Source organism: Neltuma alba, unplaced genomic scaffold, assembly GCF_004799145.2.
Source record: "Neltuma alba isolate B1F8T4 unplaced genomic scaffold, ASM479914v2 tig00011479_pilon, whole genome shotgun sequence".
Taxonomy (NCBI): Eukaryota; Viridiplantae; Streptophyta; class Magnoliopsida; order Fabales; family Fabaceae; genus Neltuma; species Neltuma alba.
In genome coordinates this window covers 257,352-278,039 of record NW_021636148.1, presented here as the reverse complement: position 1 = coordinate 278,039, position 20,688 = coordinate 257,352, and the positions used below count along the sequence as shown (strand labels likewise).

The following is a 20,688-nucleotide window of genomic DNA, read 5'->3' as shown; positions in this document are numbered from 1 at the left end:
CCCTTTTCCTGCCGGTCAGCTCATCTTCATAGTGCTTTATAAGGACTCGAATTTTTTCATCTTCGTCATGCAAATAAGGACCATCCCTATACTGTAACGCATAAGATCACTATCACTATACTGTTCTTGGTTATCATCGACCGGAAATAGCTGATGGAGGTCCGAGCCAGAGGGTTTGGGGAAGTGAGAGAGAGTATCGGAGGAAGACGCGAAGGGGAGCGTGGGTGGAAGCTCGTCTCGGTAGGCAACAGTCGATCCCAGTCCAGTTGAAGTGAAACCTTCTTGTCCGTTGAATTTGCTACTCTCAGCCGCGAAGAGGCCGGAACAGTGACTGCCATATGCTTCGCGCCTTTGCAGAAAGGAAATGGAGGGAAAAATAACAAAATACCAACGGCAGGGTTCAATTAGTTCTATAAAATAATGCGGTGGGACAAAATTATTGTAATAAATTTTATTATAGTCTCTTAAAAAAAATCATCGTTCAGTTTTGCACAAGTATTTATTCTTGGAATAATTTTTCATGGACGAAAAATATTATGAAAGTTAAGGTCCTAGCAAACATTTTAAAACATATTAAAAATATTAGTTAAATTAATTCTTATAACACGTTTTTTTCTAAAATATCATAAATATTTTTTTTTAATTTTCTCCTTTCCTCTCCTACTTGATTATTATTGGAAGAATATCAATGGGTTAATTTGGAAGAAAAAATGACAAACTTGTAAAATATGTCTTATATATAGGACTAACGTTAACTCTCAATTAGATCCTATATTAACAACCGGAAAAGTACTTGCATGCAGCCTTACTTTTGGTATCCTTCAATTTACAGTGAAACATAAACTTATTTATTTGTAGGCATGGTATCCTCCTATTAAAGACAATCCTATTCAAATTATTGTGAGTACCTCTCCTAACAAAAATTCAAACAAGGAAATATGAACTGTCTATGCGGTGAAGTCATAAATGAATTTACACCACTACATATACGCCATACTTGTGTTATACGCGTATGATATGGCTTACAAGCCTGTTTTTTTCCCTTGGACTATATGATCTCCCTCTATTGCCCTTTGTTTTTCCTGTCCTTTTCTTCAAAAGCGAAAGTATGGCTGCAATGTCGTGTTGGAAGCGAGGGTATTGATTAACCATATACGGGCACTTTTGGCACATGCCTTGAAGATGCAAGGTAGAAGATTGGTGAAGAGATTAATTTGTTTCCTTACCAAAACAAAATTTTTATATATGACGTGAAATCGATGTATAAATCCTAAAACATTAGATGTAAGTTGACATACTATTTATTACCCACTTTTTTAAGACACACATTAATGGTTTTATAAAATCCCAGTAAAATGAGATGATGATATCACAACTTCAACATGTCAGTACAACTTTTTGCACTTCTCTATCAACATAATTATTGTTTTCCAACAGAAATAAAAAAGAACAAATCTAAATCTCAATATATGACATCCATGATGAATCCATGTTTTCATCAGATCGGTCAGCTAAGAAAAAAACAAAACAAAAAAAGAAACCCCCACACCAAAGGACTTAATATAATGTTCAATTACAACACTTCCACGAAAGCAACTATTATCATCAACTGACATACTTATAGTCCAATGGATAAAGAGACATAAGGCTTACAATTACAACGAACGGCAATGGCGTCGAATCTATATCTTTAATTCATACTTTGGCATATAGCTAAAACCGAGACATCCAAAACTGAATGAGGTAAATATTGATGAGCAGCTTCCTTCCAGTAACACTGCCTCACCACGGTTGATATCAATGATAAAATAACAAAAGAACAGAAAAAAGCTCCAATAATGTCTTGACTAAAAGAAGATCAAAACCTTTCAGCCAGTCTAGCAGTAACTGCTCTAAGTTTTGAATACACCTTACCCGCCGGTGACCCCAAGATTAGGCTACAAAGAGAGTCCCTAGCTATCTTAATGTTAGCAAAAGATCCCAATATGTGAATTTTGGTATCAGCAATCACAATCCTCGTCTTTGTTGCGTTCTCAATTGCGAACTTTGTTTTGCCACCTTTACCAGATAATCTCCCTATAGCACGAGACAGGTGGTCCCCTCTAAGTGTTTTAACATCCTTTATCTCGAAAGATTCAACATAGAGCTCATCTAACCGCAACAGGGCAACAGCATCTATGACATCAAATCCCAGCATGAAAGCATGAACAAAATCAGCGCATTTTTGCAGGTTACTAATGTCGGGTGTATCTTGTCTGGTCTTCAGCTCTACCTTTCGAGCCTTTAAATTCATACGGATGTCAATTTTCATCTGCTCATACACTGGGGTATAAATATCCATCCAAGCTTTCTTGAGAGGAGTATAACGATGTTGTGGAACAGAAACCTTGCGGAACTGAACACGGCCATCAGACATCTCATGAGGTTTCAAAGGCTCAAACTTTGGCTTTGGTGGCAAGGCTTTGGATTCAGATGGGATAGCCTCAACTTCCATGGAAGAAGATGCCTCGTTGGACTGCATATTGCAACCTTTTCAAGTGCTACCCACAATAAAAGTTGATTTAGAACCTACAAAATTACACAAGTGTGAATTGAAAAGCCAAATCCACAACTCACATTAAAACTATTTCAGCAATTTTAATGGATTCTTGTATGGGTTCTTACCCGCCAAATAAATAAATAGAATTACTTCAGCAACAACATTTCATGGCATACCAAACAACCCTCTACTCTGATGTTGTTACTCGATCTTAATCACGTTATTGCTACCACTATCAACTAATATCTGCACCAAATTATATCTCTTTCCCAACACCAGTGCTTCCCCTATTCAACTCCTATCCTAGACAGCTCCAATGAAAAAGCAGTTCCAATTTGTGAGCTATAGAGCTCGAAATCTTTGTGGTTTGTCCTCCTTCAGGTTTGCAGAGCCATTAATTCCAATACAGACTGACTTTAGTTCAAGCTTCCAAGTACTACCACGCAACTTCCTCTGATTCCTAATCAAGTCATTGTTTTTCATAACACCGACTCTGATTTTACAGATTGCTATGCAAAATATTTTTACATCACAGCAGAACCACTAAAACACTTGGTGATAATTATATGTCTTTTCAATGACCAGAATATTGATAATTAAGGATACTTTTATTTTCAATAGTCAAATTTTGGATTGAAGTTTTCTGTAATAAAAAGTGCAAAACCAAGTCACAGGACTTGATCAAGTTCTTGACTATCTGCATTCACCACTTCTAGCTTATGTTGAGCCTTTTGAACAGTTGGACACACACACTTGAAAATCCTCAAAAGAAACAAGAGTTTGTGTGTTGACCTAAAACAGGCTTCTTAATTAACCTACCACGAAAAACTCACTAGGAATTTTTAATAATAATTAGGACAGATAAAAATCTAGTAGGAGTAACCCTTTAACACTCACACGAGCAAACCAAACTGAAGATACTCATACAAAAGACGCCCAAAAAGTCTTGGAAGTAAAAAGACAGAGCGCACATATTGGGTTGTATTTCTCCCCTATATGATCCTCCAAGGGACCAATCTACATAAAGATGACAAGTGAAAGAAAAACCCGTTGAACCTATATAGGTGTTTGAAGCAGAGCATACTGCATAGCTCCTGATCAATCCTTTGTTCTCCTCGTTTACAAATTCTTAATTCGTCACAGTTTCGTACTTGTATTAGCAAATAAGAAGGAAAAAGAACAACCAGTGCAGCAGAACTACAAAGCGAAAAGAAGGAATCACCTGCTTTGGCTGACGGAGGATGAAGAAGTACAAGAAAAAATCACGCGTGAATCTGCTTCACTCTCAGTCTCTCACACTCGCAGACAACTGGCTTTGAGTATCCCTCCGGGTGAAGCCGCAAGACGAAGCAAGGCCGCCTGGACGATTCACGCTGGCGACTTCAGAAGGTCGAATGTTTTAAGTTTTAGGTTAGCTGCGACCCGATTTTTGTTTTTCAAAAAGACTCACTAGGCTGGGTTTTTGCTGGGTTGGCCCATTTATAATTTTTGAGTTTGGTATGTCATGTTGAAACCAACAGGTTGGGTTTAACAGAAAAACTATTTACATTTAATGTTTAATAATACTTCGAATAAAATTATCTTTAATAGGGGTACTGGTGCCTACAAAAAAAGAAAGAAACATCACACTATAAAAAGTATCTTCTCTTTTTTTTGGTATAAAAAGTATTTTCAAGCTTTAAACAATTATATTGTGGGGAAAACTTTAACCATTAATTAATAATCAATAAAATTTCTAAATTATCTTACCAAAAAAATAAAAATTCTAGATTAATATATCATACAAAATATTCGGCCCATTTTGACTTTGAATGTTTCTGACAAGGAAAAAAAAAACCATCTTAAGGTACAAATATAATACTACCCCTGATCCTTAATATAAGACCTGGATTGACTTTTATTTTGGTCCTAGATATAACACTCCAATCCATTTTGACTCTCATATTATGTATTTTTTTCCCAACGTAATCTTTCTAACAATAATAGTTCTAACCAATACAGTTGATTATTAAGGATATTTTAGAAAAGACAACATATATTTGTTACAAATAACTAACTTAACTTTTTTCCTTAATCTTCTCAAATTAATCAACTAGCTCTTATATTAAGGACCAAAGGTGGTACTCATCTAGTCGTTAATATAGAATCTAATTATTGAGTTGGTTTTAATTCTAAATATAAGGCTTATTTCTTATATTTATAAATTTTTTCTAAATTATTTATATAGATACTCTCTTAACCATAATCAAGTAGAAGAATGAAGAAAGGAAGATAGTAAGAAAGATGATTATAGTATTTTAAGAAAAACATGTTATATTTTTTATAATTAACTAACTTACCTAACTTTTTTAATTTAATCAAATTAGTTAAATATGTTTTATATTAGAGACGGGGGAGTATTTATTTTTCAGAATTTTGAAAATGGTGTGTACTTCTTTAAAATTATTCATCCTAGTAATTGAATGCAATTAATATAAGTGGGGTTGGAGGGATTGTGTGTGTATATCGTGACAGCATGGATGAATTGAATGGCCGCCCATATTTATGAAAAATAATGGCGGCCCACTAAACCCACCAACAACAATCACCGTAATAATGGGCCTTCTGTCACACAAGTGGATCGTTTCCCAAAGAAATTAATATTAAACAACATTCAATTCATTTTAGAGATCTACTCCTCTGATTCTATTTATACAAACTAAAACTTTAAACTTTACTAAATCTCATTTAAAATTTAATAAATTTTAACTTTATCTCTGTTTAATATATATCATACCTCATATAAACAAAGTCAACATAATAATAAATGAAGGGTAAAATTGTATATCCATACAAAAAAATTTTCTCAATGCCCTATATATAGAACCAAAAAATATCTTCTATATCTGTCTTATAAATAGGACTAGGGGAGTAAATTAGGTTTCAAATAGAATTGTCTCTAATAAAAGAATACATGTGCTTAAAGAAAACATGAGCCGAGTCTTGAGAAGAGCTAGTCCTTTGCAAAGTGGCAACTCAATATCTAAGTCCTGTCTATAAAGAGGTGCTCATATTTAGCATTTGATAGTATTTCAAGTAAGATTGCATTCAATGTCAATATAAGAATGCTTATGCACAGGAATATCTGTAGCAGATTAAATTGTACCATCTTTAGTCTTTAATATAAGAACTAGTTGACTAATTTGAGTAAATAAAAGAAGTTTGTAATAAATAGATGTTGTCTTCCCTAAAATACACTTATTAGTTATGTGTAGTAGCTAGACCAGCCATTTAATGGAACATTTTACATGAATAATTACTATAAGAACTACTTTAAAAAAAATAGATAAATATAAGAGATAAAATGAATTACGATTCTATATTTAGAATCAAATTAAAAATCAAACTAGTTCTTATATTAAAAATAAAAAAATATTAATAGGTTATAAGAGGTTCGATTTTCGCATCTGGTAAAATGGCCCATGTCAAAGTAGAGCAAGAGCTATCAGTATCAGGTAGGCCTAGTGGTATAAAACCAGATGGAGACGGAGAGTTGGGAGATCCATCTCAGCAACGGCCCTTCTTTAGCTTTCGAACCAATTTGCATAAATGGGGCATGTGGGGACACCGGCTGAGTCATCGCCCATTGCTTACTTTTCAGCATACTAATTGGTAATTAGTCCTTTGAAATCTAATCTTAGAGAGTATACTTAGTTAATTTAAAAACTAACTCTTTATTATCTGCCTCTCATGACCAGATGAGTAATTTATATTTTAAAAATCATTAAATTTGATTAATCAAATTTAATCCAACGGTTTACAAATGCAAATGCTTCTCCACAATTGGTTGGAAGAAGCCATTCTCCACAGAGGGAAAAAAAAAAGGACCCTTTTCATTCCCAAGCACAAAAGGTCTAAGACCAGCCAAAGTAGTGCACATCCAACTTGATCCTCCTTGTTCTCTTCCTCAGTCACCACGAAAAAGAAACCTACATGTGTGTGTGAACTAGAGTTGACAATATGAGTTGGATTTGCATGTCTAACCTCTCAACCAACTAGAAATGGTGAGTTAGGATTGGATAAAAGTCAACCCACCAGTAAACAAAATTTTTTAACCCTCACCGCCTAACCCACAATCCGTCACAGGTTCGCTTGCCAACCAGCGGGCTAACCCGCATTTTTTTTTTTGTATTTTTTTAAATTTTATTAATTATTATATGCATATTATTTATATTTTATATCCTATCCAAAAAAAAATTTAAAAAAATACCTATATCATTTATTTAGTATTTTGAATCAAGTATTTGAAGGAACGATAAAAATTTCATTATATTTTCTTTATATTGCATGACAAAAAAATTTTTTAAAATGAAAAAGTAAAAAATATATATATAGTTGGCGGGTTGGCCCACTATTGCGAGTTAGGCTGGGGTAAAAGTCAACCTGCCATTATACGGGACTTTTTCAACCCGCATTGCTTAACGTTACCCCACCACAGGCCAACTCGCAGGTTGACCTGTATTACCACCCTTATGTGTGTCTGTCTATATATGCCCACACATAGACATTTATATATAATATATTGCATTTTGTCCTTAATATAAGACTCAGTTAACTAATTTGAAAAGATTAAAAAAAGTAGTAAATTACTTAATTATAACATATATTACATGATATCTCTAAAATATTTATGTATATTATTAGATTATACATTAATTTATAAGTCAAATGAGTTTGAAGAAAATTAACTAAATTAGTTATTTGTAATAAATAGATATTATGTTTTCTAAAATATCCTCATTAATTATTTATATTGAAATTACCTCCTGATAGAAACTCCTTAACATATACAATATGGATTACTTGGGGGCAAAATAGATAAATGTAAGAAATAAAGTAGATTAAGATTTTATATTTAGGACTAAATTAAATCTCCAATTAATTTTTACATTAAGGATTGGATCGAGTAGAATATTATAATATACATTAATCAGTGTATAATTGTTAATATAGACGAATGAATAGTGAGATGAAGGGGAAAAAACGATGATTGCTTGTGACCACCACCGCCTTCACGTCCCCTTTTAACGTTAATGCGATGCATGCAACTTCTGACGCATTATTAGCAAAAGAAAACAATAAGAGCAAGAAGCATCTGACTCTGATGTCTCTTTTGTTTTTTGGTTTATCACTGTCATTATATATATAAAAATATATATGTATATATTACATTCTTCTGCATGCCAGCTAAGTTGGTCCTGGCAGATTTGGTCCTCGTCACGCTACCATATGGCACTTTGCTTCCTCATTACCAAAGCTAAACCTTTTTCTTAATCAGCCCTCATTAAACTAAATATCAAGTACTTATATAAGCTTCTAGATCCACTTTCTCTTTATTAATCTGTTTAGTGCTGATCTGCCTTCTAACGGACTCTTTCTGCACGTCACTTTTTCCCAAAATTTCATCTTCTTTGATCTCGATAACACTGGGACTTGAAACTCGTAAGTTGCTTTGTGTAATCCAATCTACCTGGTGATTAATCTTTTCACTCCATGCAAAAGAATCAAAATTGAAATGACAAAGATGATTATGAATAAAAGAGGTACTTACTTCTAAACATCATTGCTTTGTATCTTGATGTCTTTATCTTTCGCTAACTTCGCCAAAAGGAAGAACTTATCAGTTAGTTTGTAGATATTATCTGCCTCGAGTTTCAATTTTTTTAATATTGACCAAGAATAAACACCAAGGACTTCACAATCAGCCTGTCTCCATCATTGCTTTGTTTTGTTCCTTTGTGCAAATTGGAGTCTCTCTCTCTCTCTCTCTCTCTCTCTCTCAATCAATCAAAAACAAACGCGTTTCTAACTAACAAGCCTGCACTTGAATAGGCAATTTGAGATACAGTAGACAACAGCTACTTAGAAAATGAGACATACAATGGATATTACAGAGTTACCTGTTATTCATTAAATGTCTGGTCCATGTTCCTATAACTTTAGGGCTACCCCACAGGCCAAACCTCAAAGAAATCAACGCACATGACCCTCTTGATCATTGCCTTGCAGATCCAAAGCACACATCAAAAGCGATACTAAGAAAGGAATAGCCAGCTATTAAACAACTAAGCGCAAGATAACGATCATCTAAACCACCCACAATATATATACCCCAAATATGCCATTTAGTGCTCTTCATCTCTGTATATTATTCAAAAGATGGCATTTTTGCAGCAGAAGTTTCTATTTTCAGTTCTAGTCTTAATTCTCTGCTTTGCCATTGAGGTTTCTTCACATAGGAGAGTTTATAAACCTCCAAGTGCCACGCCTCTGACTAGTTCTTTTCCTCGTGTTCCAATTGATCGTGGGTTTTCTAAGTTTTTTGGGGCCCCAAATATTCAGTATCTCAGTAATGGGTCCATGGCCACTCTGGCTCTTGACAAAAATTCAGGTTCGTTTGAAAATGAATATATATCATGATGCTCTTGTATTTAACAATACATAAAGTTGGAGTCTTCAGAAACTTCTTATGATACCCTTTTGATTGTTGGTGCTTTCCAGGCTCTGGTTTGGTCTCGCAAGGCAGATACTACTATGGATTCTTCAGTGCAGCTATCAAGCTACCAGCTGGTCTTTCATCTGGTGTTGTAGTAGCCTTCTATGTAAGCTTCAATTCTTAGCTCAAGAACATGACACTTCAATTTGCAGTGTCTGATTTCTGTTTCATTCTCATTTCTCTCTCTGCTTCTTAAGCTTTCATCAAAATCTGTTAAGGATTGAAATCTTCTAAATCTTATTATTAATATGTTTATCTCACAAGAGGAAATATATCAGTTGTCAAATGCAGATAAGTTCCCTCACAACCATGATGAGATAGATATTGAGCTTCTGGGGCATGACAAGCGAAACGACTGGGTAATTCAAACCAATGTTTATGCCAATGGAAGTGTCAGCACTGGAAGAGAAGAGAAGTTCTATCTCTGGTTTGACCCCACAAAACAGCACCACTACTACAGTATCTTATGGAACAGCTATCACACAGTGTAAGCCAGTTCATTTATATTCCATTATCAAGTTGGACTAAATTATAGAAATAGGAATATTCTTTTAAACTAGCTAAAAAAAATCCTCTTAAAATGAATATTTCAGGTTTTTAGTGGACAATATTCCAGTGAGAGAGTTCATCCACAGTAAATCATACTCTATATACCCATCAAAGCCAATGTCAGTATATGCAACAATATGGGATGCATCAGACTGGGCAACACATGGAGGAAAATACCCAGTGAATTATAAGTATGCTCCATTTGTTGTTTCTTTCACTGAAATGGAATTAAGTGGTTGTGAGGTTTCAAATCCTTCTTCTACCTGCTCAAAGTCTTCTTCAAGTCCTTCAAGCTTGGACCCTGTGAATGGACCTGAGTTCTCTAAGCTGTCTCAGCAGCAGATTGCAGCCATGGATTGGGCAAGAAGGAAACTCATGTTTTACTCTTACTGTAATGATAAACCCAGGTACAAAGTCATGCCTCCAGAATGCCACTGAAGCATATATATACCTATATTATTTGTTGTTATTATTATTTTTTTAACTTTTTATAGATATAGATTTTTTTTAACAACTTATACCTTTTTAATTTCACCTACCCTGAGTAGGGTGGAAGGAATAATGCTGCACTTGTATGTTTAATTCTTTGGTTCAGGGATTGGAATAAAGATAGCCAATAGTGTAAAAGTGATTCGACAGAAAGTAATTCTCTATCTTTTCTCATATTAGGTCTGAACTCATGTAATTTTTTTCTTTTGTTAGTCTATGCTGTATAAGAATTCTCAAAACTTTGGTTCATATGCAAGTAAATGATTTTTTGACCTTCAAAACTAAATAATGAATTTCTCTAAACTCTTTAATTTGTACCAATAACCTTCTATTGTTAGCCATTTATTATTCAACTAATATGAAATCAGGAAGTTATTTTTCTCATCTTTAAGACTAAATTTATGTGAGGTTTCAAATTTTATTTGGCTAAATTGCTTTAAAAAATAAAATCTAGGTCATGTTCAAAAAATTATTTTAAACTCATGAACGCATATTCTAATATCAAAAGGTATTTGGTTGGAAAAGAATGAGCACTAACTGGTGCAAAAAACCTACCAAGTTATTTCCTTTTCCTTAGCGTGAGATATACTTCTCACATTATTTTAATTTTGAAGATTGGATCGCTAAGGACATGAAGTTTATTAGATTAAGAATAAAAAAATTTAAATGAAGCAAGATTAAAAATTCATGGATCCAGAATATATGCTGTTAATTGTGTGAGTTTGAAGAGTTACATTGTTTGGTTCTCTTGGGAAAGCCACTTAACGTTCAATGTTTCAATCTTAATGATGTTATAAGAAGCAGCGTCTTTTAATATAGGCTTTGGGTCTCTGGTTCTGATCAGAGACACAGGAAACAGAGGAGAGACAGAGAGAATATCTATTAAACCAAACAATCAATTTTGAGGGACATGACCATGTGGCTCCAACCTGCACTGAACTGAAGTTTCATTTCCCTGTTGTCGTCCACAAGCGTCAATGCCTCGTGCCTTCACGATTCTATTTAAATACAATGAAAGATTCTTGACTTTAGCCCTCCCCCGTTCGTTTGTCTATCATGAACCAAACTCAACCCAATATACATCACAATCCATTTCAGGGTTTGATTCTTTTTCATTAGCTTGGCCCGTTTAAAATGACTTATAAGCTATTTTTTAATCGTAATTTACAATAAGAGGAGTTTTAGCTCTACCTATATAAAATGTGCTTATAAGTAACCCAAAGCTGATTCCAAACAGGACCTAGGATATAACTTGCTTTTAGAGAGATATAATAATACAAGAAAAATAACCAATGAAAATTAGGAATAACAAAAGGGTTAATTTTTCACGATATGACAAATTAATGTTCAAATCCATCGCTAAGAGAGGTGCTCACATTTAATATCCGATAATATCTTGAATAAAATTGTCTCTGGTAGAATAATATCTATGCTTGGATATAAAAAATAGTCTAGGAAAAATAAGGCTGGAGAGAAGTAAAGAAAGAACACTCAGGTGGGGATAAAGTCATAAAACAAAGGCTACACAACTTCATTCAAGCATCCCACTAGATGAAAGAAAAAGAAAACATCGGGAGATGTGTAGCATACATACAAGAATTTCGTCATCGTCTTCACAAAGAAGCCTATTTATTGATCTTTCACAAGAGAAAGGGGAAGGGAAAGAAGGAGCTAAATATATGTTCAAAGCCATGCTGGGTTCTCCAAGGGAGTAACGACGGCCTTCACTTGCAAGTAATTTTTAAGACTGTAAATCCCTTTTTCTCTTCCTTGCCCACTCATCTTGTACCCTCCAAAAGGAATTGCAGCATCAAATGTATCGAAGCAATTTACCCACACTGTCCCAACTCGCAGTGCTCGAGTCAGAGTGTTTGCTGTGGCTATGTTTTTCGTGAACACCCCGGCAGCAAGGCCATAGCGTGTGTTGTTTGCTCTTCTAACCACTTCATCGAGGTCCCTGGAAACGACCAAAAAATCAGTGCAAGAAACAGAGATAATGAGTGAATTTCTTGATCCTTAAAGATGTCACTTTTCCTCAGTCAGTTTCTTCATTTCTTAAGTCCACATTGTAGTCCTTCAACTTGGCTTCCATCAACATACAGCACTCACATTAACTAAGAACAAGAATAACGTGACAATCAAACTGTGAATGTTGGTTTGATGTTAAGACATGTCAGCATTTTCGTTACTCTGCCTGTTACGTGTGGACGGTACTCGTGGAAGAAGTCACTTTAAAGGACAACAATGAGATTCCTTAAAATGGAGAACCAAATATAGAAAATTGACATCATGATCAAAATTTGAAAATGCGCCAAAAAGCATTGTCAGTAAAAGAGGGACCATTGTACTCACTTGAATTTCAAAATGGATTGCACAGGGCCAAATATCTCATCCTTCGCAATCAACATATTGTCCTGAATGTTTTTATAATGAGTAACACTTAATATTTTTAGTTCTACCTAAGATAAGATGACTCTGCAAGCAACAGATATACCTGAACATTTGTAAACACTGTGGGCTTGACATAGAAGCCTTTATCTCCTAGTCTCTCTCCTCCAGTTTCTAAAGTGGCTCCACTTTCAACACCAGATCTTATATACTTCAGTATCTTCTCAAATTGTTCAGAATCAATCTGGTTATTATGATCATACATGAAATTGTCAGTGTGTGTGATTGTTCCGCAATAAAACAGGACGAAATCCAATTAATCATTCGTTCTATGCGTTACGACATTGTAAAGCGTCAAACTTGGAGTTATATATTTCAAGTCATCACTTCATTATTGAGCTAGTGAAGCACAATAATGGGAGACTGTCAATATATCAGATTCTCAAACAAACTTTGAAACCATTAAGTTCATAAATGGGTTACCATAAAAGTTTCTTTGCAAATTACCTGAGGACCTTGCTCTATTCCCGTCTTGAATGGATCACCAACAACACGTTTCAAGGCACGTGCCTTTGCTTTTTCAACGAATTCATCATATATACTTTCATGTACAAATGTACGAGAACCGGCACAGCAGCATTGTCCCTGCAGTCGAAAGAATGTCCGTAAATCCAATTTATCAATAATCCTTAAGGAACGTGACTGCATAGCAGGATCCAACAACTATACATGTTAAACATAAACATACATAGACGTGTGTTTGTGTGTGCGTGAGAGAGAGAGAGAGAGAGAAGACAAAGGAGTAATTCTAATTTTTTACAAACCTGATTAAAGAATAATGCAAAGTGCGCTTGCTCTACAGCTAGATCTACATCAGCATCTTCGCATACAATGAAGGGAGATTTCCCTCCAAGTTCCAAAGTTACAGTCTTGAGATTACTTCTCGCTGCCAGTTCGAGGACGATTTTTCCAGTATCAGTTGATCCAGTAAAAGCAACCTGCAAGAGGTATAGAAAGTTCAGGCTCAACTGCCGTCATCCTTATAATCCATTTCAATGAGTTAATTATGAAATTAGGATTTGAAACTTCCCAAGCCTAGAAATCAGAAATATTAATGTCAATAAGAGTACTATCACGAAAAATTGTTCCTTTCCAAAACAAGTGGTCAAACTTCAATCGTCTTATTTTGAGCCTGAAACTCATTCATGCTGCGATGAAATACTCCAGTTGACCATCAAAGCAGCTGCAAATGTCAAGCTCCAAAACAGAGTGGACAACCAAAGGCCATAAAGGGTGGAGAGAAAGTCATACTTGAAACAAACGAGTGCTCTTGCAAACTAAACTATCTTGTTACCTTGTCAATATCCATGTGACTAGCAACAGCAGCACCAGCAGTTGGACCAAAGCCAGATATAATATTTAAAACACCAGACGGAAGCCCAGCCTGCCAGAATGATGATAAAATCAATATGAGGATTGGATACAGGTACAACAATCTATTAATTTCTTCAATGCAAAAATGAGTTCAACCACATGAAGAAGTGATTCAAGCTTATCAAAATCACAGAATGTTAAGTAAATACGTACCCGCGAGCTAGACTAATAAATACATAGGCGAGAGAGAGAAACTACTAATGCATAACAACAAAAATAGTCCCCACTGAATAGATGTGGCATGTTCAGCAATGAAACTAGAAATTGTTTTCTAAAAGAAGGGACTTAACATGAGGTACACTAAATGTCAAAAACAAATCATAACTCAAGCTACATAATCATCCATTGAAATTAGATAATTAAAATTTTTTCACAAAAGAAAAAAGTCGCTCTCAACAAAAGCTTGGTGTAATGTGTGTGACTCAATGTCACCTACCTCATGGAATAGCTTTGCTGCATATAAAGCAGATAATGGCGTTTGTTCAGCTGTTTTCAAAACGATAGTGTTGCCGCATGCCAACGCAGGCCCAACCTTCCATGCAAACATGAGTAGTGGGAAGTTCCAGGGAATGATCTGACCGGCAACACCAATTGGTTCATGCAATGTTTGAACATGATATGGTCCATCAGCAGGAACCGTGAGGCCATGGATCTTATCAGCCCAACCTGAAGAATTCAGACGTCGAACTATTAGAAATTTGGAAGTAGAATAGAATCTATCGTAGAAGTTATACATTAGTTGGAAGTTGGAACCCGTACCAGCATAGTATCGAATTAGGCGAACTAGCATTGGAACTTCAATTTGAGCAGCTTGGGCATAGGGCTTCCCGTTATCCCAGGTCTCAAGTGTCGCAAGCTCATCGTTATGCTTCTCAATAAGATCAGCAGCACGCAACAATATCTTTTGTCTTTCCTGTAATTTACATTTGTACGAGGGGAAAAAATGGAACAAAGTTCAGAACTTGTAGGCGGTAAAAAGCGAAATTAGAAATTAGCGTTAGAGGTGAATACATAGGCTGTCATTCTTGGCCAAGGCCCTTCATCAAATGCCTTACGTGCAGCGACAACTGCTCGATCTACATCTTCAGAATCACCCTCAGCAACATGTGCAATTACTTCCCCTGTCCTGGGGTCCAGCGTTGGAAAAGTTTTGCCTAAAGCCCGAAAAGAATCACAGCGGTAACTGAGTGAGATGACTTTAAAAATTGAAAATCAGCTTTGCTTTTTTAATCTCATCCTTTTCTTTTCCTTCATTTATCTTTCAATCTTTCCAAGTCAGATTGAAAACTGTAGATCCTTGGATCTTGAAAGTGCTCGAAGAAGATAATGAGAAAGACAAGTCTAAGTTTGACCCCCGGGGGGGGGGGGGACTCACCCGAAGCAGCATCCACGAATTTCCCATTGATTAGGAGCTGAGTGTGTTCCACTTGAATCGACGGCTTAAACAGTTCTTCACGAGCTGCAGAAGCAGTACTATATTTACTCAGCCCTCTGCTCGAGTAACCATTCCCACCTGCAGCGTTTATTTTCAAACATTGAGTCAGAAAAATAGAGTTCATAACTTAAAAGATTTTGAGGCAAAAGACGCAGTAAACATCCATTAAGAGTATAAATGTTAACCCGAACATGTGGTGCCAGAAAATAACTATCAGATTGCTATCACTGAAAATAACGTGTGCGCTCTCAAAAGGTACTGAGAACTTGTAGTTATGTCGAGAAAAACAAAAATCCAGAAATCGGGGAATGATAAAGAAAACCCAGTGACTTAGAAGGGCCAAAGAGGTAATAAATGACATAAATAAATCATCAACCTTTCGCAGCAATTATGACCCACAAGTACGATATTCATCTCTTACGTATCCCACCCTCCCCACATCATTCCCTGTCAGTGTTAATTTTCTTTGACCCTGCTGATCCAGTACGATCCACTAGAAATTGAAGTCTAAACTAGATGACGGATCAACAGATATTTCAAATCCCCAGTGAATCAACTCCACAGGAGAAAAGAAATCAAAGACGAAAAATCTAAAAGCTCAGAAGACGTCGCATCAACATTCGGCTCTGAGCATTTTCGGAGAAGCGAACCACATCATCAACAAAACAATCGGATCACCAAGTGGATTGACATGAAAAGAACACGGAAGTAAGGAACAAGTAATACCTCCTCGAGCAAACAAGGAAGCAGAAGCGAGGGAGCGGGAGAGCAGCCTTGAGATCCTCATCGATGAAGCCATGTCTGCCTCTTGGGTTGTTCTGACTTCTTACTCGCAGTATTATATTATATGGGATGGATTGGACGAATGACTATTATATAGAGTGTGTGTGTATCTATATATATATATATATATATATATATATAAAATGAAAGTGCTTGGGATAGGCTTAAATGAAATTTGATACTATTTCCAAATTCTAATTTCGAATGTCTTATTCTTATCCATGACTTTACAGTAGTTCCAAAACTGAAATTCAAATTTCTACGCATATCATGATTGTCTCGCCGATCACAGCCATAAACGCATACATATACGGTGTCTCAACTTGCGACACGCACATCTTGAGGAAGACGAAGAAGAGCAAAACGCATGGCAGGGACCAGCCGATATGCGCTGGGCACCTAACACGAGATCCTGACGTGGACTTTGACTGTTAAAAATAAAAATTATGTGGCATGTCCATATTGTGGGATTTGGAATTCTCTCCGTATCATCCCCTCATGCACTTTTTGTGCTCAATCTCATCCGTCCGTTTGAGTCCAAAAAAAAAAAATCTCATCCGTCCGTTTAACTGCTCGTCCGATTTAAGGATTACACATTGTCATGTTACCAGATTATAATGCTTTCTTTTCTTTTTTTTTTGACCTTGTGAGATTATAATGCTTTCTATAGCATGCTAAAATAAGAGAGATGAGAGGTCATGGAATGTAATTAATTGGAGTTGGAATGAAAAAAAGTTTATTAAAATTTTAAACATATTAAAAGCTTACCTGACCAACTCTATATATAAAAAAATTAATTTATAAAAAGAATAGAGTAGAATATCACATAACATTCTTCTTGATATATGTTTATTTTTTTGTCAAAAAACATATGGTTATTTAACTCTATGCATAAGACACTTCAATACACTTTAAGATTAACATTAAATTTTATTAATCTTGTCTTAAAAATTTATAATTTCTTAACTTTATTCATATTTAATATATATACTCTTTAAAAAAATAACCATCCACACAGCAATAAAGAGTTAAGATGTAAATTTGTCCTGAAAGCTTAAAATCATAACAATACTGTCTTCTGCTATTAAAAAACTGACATCAATTGTTAAAGTAATTATATTGACCATTAACGTTTTTAAAGATACAGGACACTTTTAGGGCAAATTTGCACTTAAAAAAAAACTATCAGGTGCCAAGCACTCATGATTGAAAACTTCTAGAACAAGTTTGCACATTAATCTCCACAATAAATTAGGAATGAAATTATACATCCATATAACAAATTTAATACCACCTCCATTTCTTAGTATAAGAGATAATTAGAAATTCAATTTGATCATAAATATAAAATTCTAATTCAATTTGTCTTCAAGATTTATCTATTTCGCCCCCAAGTAATCCCATGATGACTGCACACTTAAAGAGTTTCCATCAAATTTCAATACATATAATTAACAAAGATATTTTAAAAAAATAACATTATTTATTATAAATAATTAACTTAACTAATTTTTTTAAATATTTATAAGTTAGTTATCTGACTCTTACATTGAGAATAAAAGATGGAAAGATAATTCATATCAAGCACAAAAAATACTCTATACATATATATATATATTATAACTATGCAATTTATTCCCCACCCTACGCGCTGAAAGAGGTTGCAAATGGAAAAAGTGGAGGGACGGTCTCAAGAGTCCTACGAGTAATACTTAGTTTTCGTTAGAGGAAGTTTTTGCTTGCCCTGTTGATGCGGGTGAAAAAACTACGCAATTTATTCAGGCAAATAAAAAGCTATACCATTTCTTAAGTCTACGTCAATGGCCCAAAACAAAAAAGGTCTGCGTGGAGCAACATCAACCCGAGAAAACGAGGGCATGCTGGATACGACCGGCGGGCGGCGGTATACCAATGCACACGACATCCATCCAAGAAAACGTGAGCATGCTGGATACAAACTTCACTATGTTTTTGTTGCCCGCAAATTTTGTTATTATTATTTTTTTGCCAGCTACTCTATCTGGTTTAAAATATAAAATAAATTTTAGCTATTTATTTTTATTAAAAAATTAGTTAAAATCACTTTAAAATAATAAATATGTAAGGTATATATTTTTTTTAAAATATGCCTTTAAAATAAGTAAAAAATCCAATAAATAGATGAAAAAAAGAATAAGAAATTAAAAGAAACTTATTAAATGTTTAGATAAATATAAATATTATTTTATAAATAAAAAAAAACAAGTCCTTCTAACAAAATTTAGATTTTGTTATTAATTTAATGCGTATGGATCCAATCTAGGAGGTGTGAACCGTCCAATCAAATGATCAATCGGCCGTAATATTTCGAAGAGTCAACGGATTTGAATTCATACTTCAACTGTGGGGGTCTCTCTTTTTTTTTTTGACCTGAATACTTCAACTGTGGGGATCACCGCTGAAAGGTTACGTGGCGGCTCTTCAAGTTCTTTTCCATCCGTGATGGGCTTGTCCACCAACCACAATCATTAATTACTGTTTTTCGCCAGCACAATTATTAATTAGTTACTACCAAAATATTTGAAATTCACATTCGAATAATATTACCTCCACCCTAAGTATAAAACTCTATTTATTGATTTTTTAAGTTCTTTTCTGTCTATAATAATATTACCTCCATTCCTAATTATAATATTTTATTTATAGGTTTTTTAAATTCTTTTCCATCTATAATGGGTTTGTCAACGGACCACAGTTATCAATTACTTTTTACACCAGCACAATTATTAATTACTTATTTCCAAAATATTTCAAATTCACATTTGAATAATGCTACCTCCGGTTCAGAGGCAGTATATCACAAGAACAATAAATTAAACACGGGCATTGTTGATACTGAATTTCATTCTAAATGCTCTGCTTTACTCAATTAATCACTTTTATATCATGACTCATCATTTGAAGCCTTTTTTCCACATGTGTGTTGATTAGTATTTTTTGCACCTTCCAGCCCTCTCTCAGTGTTTCCCAATCACCTGGCAGCAAATATTATCACTTATTTACAATTTTTTTCTTATCATATTGATATAATTTCTAAAAAAATTTTATTTCTTCTAATGTTACTCGTATAGGTTACCTGATTGTTTGTAACATTTGAACTTTCTCTTTTAATATATCATTTTGTCATGGTAAAAAAAAGATGAACTGAAGAAGGACATAAATATTCCTGAATCGAAAATTAATGTTAAAAAATAATAAGAATATAAGGAAGAATTTATAATAACTCTATCATATAATTATATAATTATATTTGGTACTTTAATCCTGTTAATTGGCTGGCACGTTTGTATTTGAGTTCCTCCAAAAGAATGGAAGCTGCATGCGGCTTGACTTTTCGTGAATATGACTAAGTGGCCACGTTCGGCACCAAACTCTGACACTATTGCCAAAATCGAGTCATATTTATTACCATATTTTAATTATTACTCCGTGCAAACATTGATAAAAGCGAGAGAAGTTTTATCACGCTTTGAGAAGTTCATATTGATATAATCACTCGTACATTTATTCTTATTTTGTACGGATTAACATTGATAAAAGTGATTTTTGGAAATAGAAATTGAGATAAAAGTGTGATTTACGCATGAAAAGTCCTTTGAAAGTTATTTTGATAGCAATTTGTTTAGATAATATATTAAAAATTCAATTACAAAAAAATAAATTTTAAACAATAAAAAAACTAAAAAATTAAGGAAATTTTTCTTAAAAAGGCACTTAAATAACCCAAATTTTTATTTGAGTCATTGAATTTATCAAATATCTAATTAGATCATATGACATAAATAGGAATTTTAAAATTTTATGAAATAAATCTAATATTATTTTCATTAAAAACCCAGAGAAGTGCGAATTTTCTATCATTTTCAAGGTGTTAATTTAGAATTAAAATGTGCTAATTTTATAATTGAACTTGTTAATTTTCAAAGTTGTGTCGTGATTTTTTTTTAATTCAAGGACTTATTGCGTCTATATTTTGAAGACAGAAAATTGTTAATTTATAATTAAAACATGTTAATTGTAAAATGTGACATGTTATTTTTTAGGATTATATTTTGATTAAATTTTATTTAAAGATTAATTACAAATACGTTATGGAAACAAAAAATTATTATTTTAAAATTAAAATGTGTTAATCATGAAATAAAACATATTAATTTAGAATTCTCTGTTGATTTCTAATAAAATGGGCAGTAGGGTCATTTCATAAAATTTTAAAATCTCTCTTTGGATTATCTAGCCTAATTAGGAGTTTAATAAAATTAATGATCATAATAAAAATTTGAGTTATGTAATTGTCTTTTGAAACCATTTTCTCAAACATTAAAGCAAATTTTGAGAATCATATCAAACATTGTTTTTTCCACGTTACTTGTATCTTTCCGTTGTTGTCTCGACTCAGTTCTAAACTCCCTAACGTTTTTTTTTTTTTTTTGGTTGGAGTTCTAAACTCCCTAACGTTATTCCAAACACGGACACAATCATTGTAAGCAAGTAACA

General features: G+C 34.0%; 3 protein-coding genes across 4 annotated transcripts; 1 reads left to right on the top strand and 2 right to left on the bottom strand.

Moving 5' to 3' along the window:
* Positions 1–1,367: 1,367 nt before the first annotated feature.
* LOC114713911 (RNA-binding protein pno1) lies at positions 1,368–3,907 on the bottom strand. Its single transcript, XM_028898590.1, has 2 exons — positions 3,762–3,907; positions 1,368–2,568 (listed from the first exon to the last, which is right to left on the bottom strand). Exon 2 carries the CDS (start codon positions 2,519–2,521, stop codon positions 1,859–1,861), a length of 663 nt encoding a protein of 220 aa, XP_028754423.1. The 5' UTR covers positions 2,522–2,568; positions 3,762–3,907; the 3' UTR covers positions 1,368–1,858.
* Positions 3,908–8,737: 4,830 nt separating this feature from the next.
* LOC114713903 (probable xyloglucan endotransglucosylase/hydrolase protein 33) lies at positions 8,738–10,286 on the top strand. The gene is made up of 4 exons (XM_028898579.1): positions 8,738–8,969; positions 9,080–9,180; positions 9,353–9,561; positions 9,668–10,286. The coding sequence occupies exons 1-4, from the start codon at positions 8,738–8,740 to the stop codon at positions 10,059–10,061; spliced, it is 936 nt and encodes a 311-aa protein (XP_028754412.1). The 3' UTR covers positions 10,062–10,286.
* A 1,203-nt stretch (positions 10,287–11,489) lies between these two features.
* Positions 11,490–16,243, bottom strand: LOC114713901 (aldehyde dehydrogenase family 2 member B7, mitochondrial). Of its 2 annotated transcripts, XM_028898575.1 has the most exons (11): positions 16,096–16,241; positions 15,310–15,447; positions 14,946–15,088; positions 14,694–14,847; positions 14,371–14,600; positions 13,855–13,944; positions 13,325–13,498; positions 13,008–13,145; positions 12,607–12,744; positions 12,465–12,526; positions 11,490–12,069 (listed from the first exon to the last, which is right to left on the bottom strand). In XM_028898575.1, the coding sequence occupies exons 1-11, from the start codon at positions 16,166–16,168 to the stop codon at positions 11,796–11,798; spliced, it is 1,614 nt and encodes a 537-aa protein (XP_028754408.1). In that variant the 5' UTR covers positions 16,169–16,241; the 3' UTR covers positions 11,490–11,795. The 2 variants fall into 2 exon arrangements, with proteins under 2 accessions (XP_028754408.1, XP_028754410.1); XM_028898577.1 differs by lacking the exon at positions 12,465–12,526 and having other exon boundaries at positions 12,004–12,069; positions 16,096–16,243.
* Between the last annotated feature and the right edge of the window lie 4,445 nt (positions 16,244–20,688).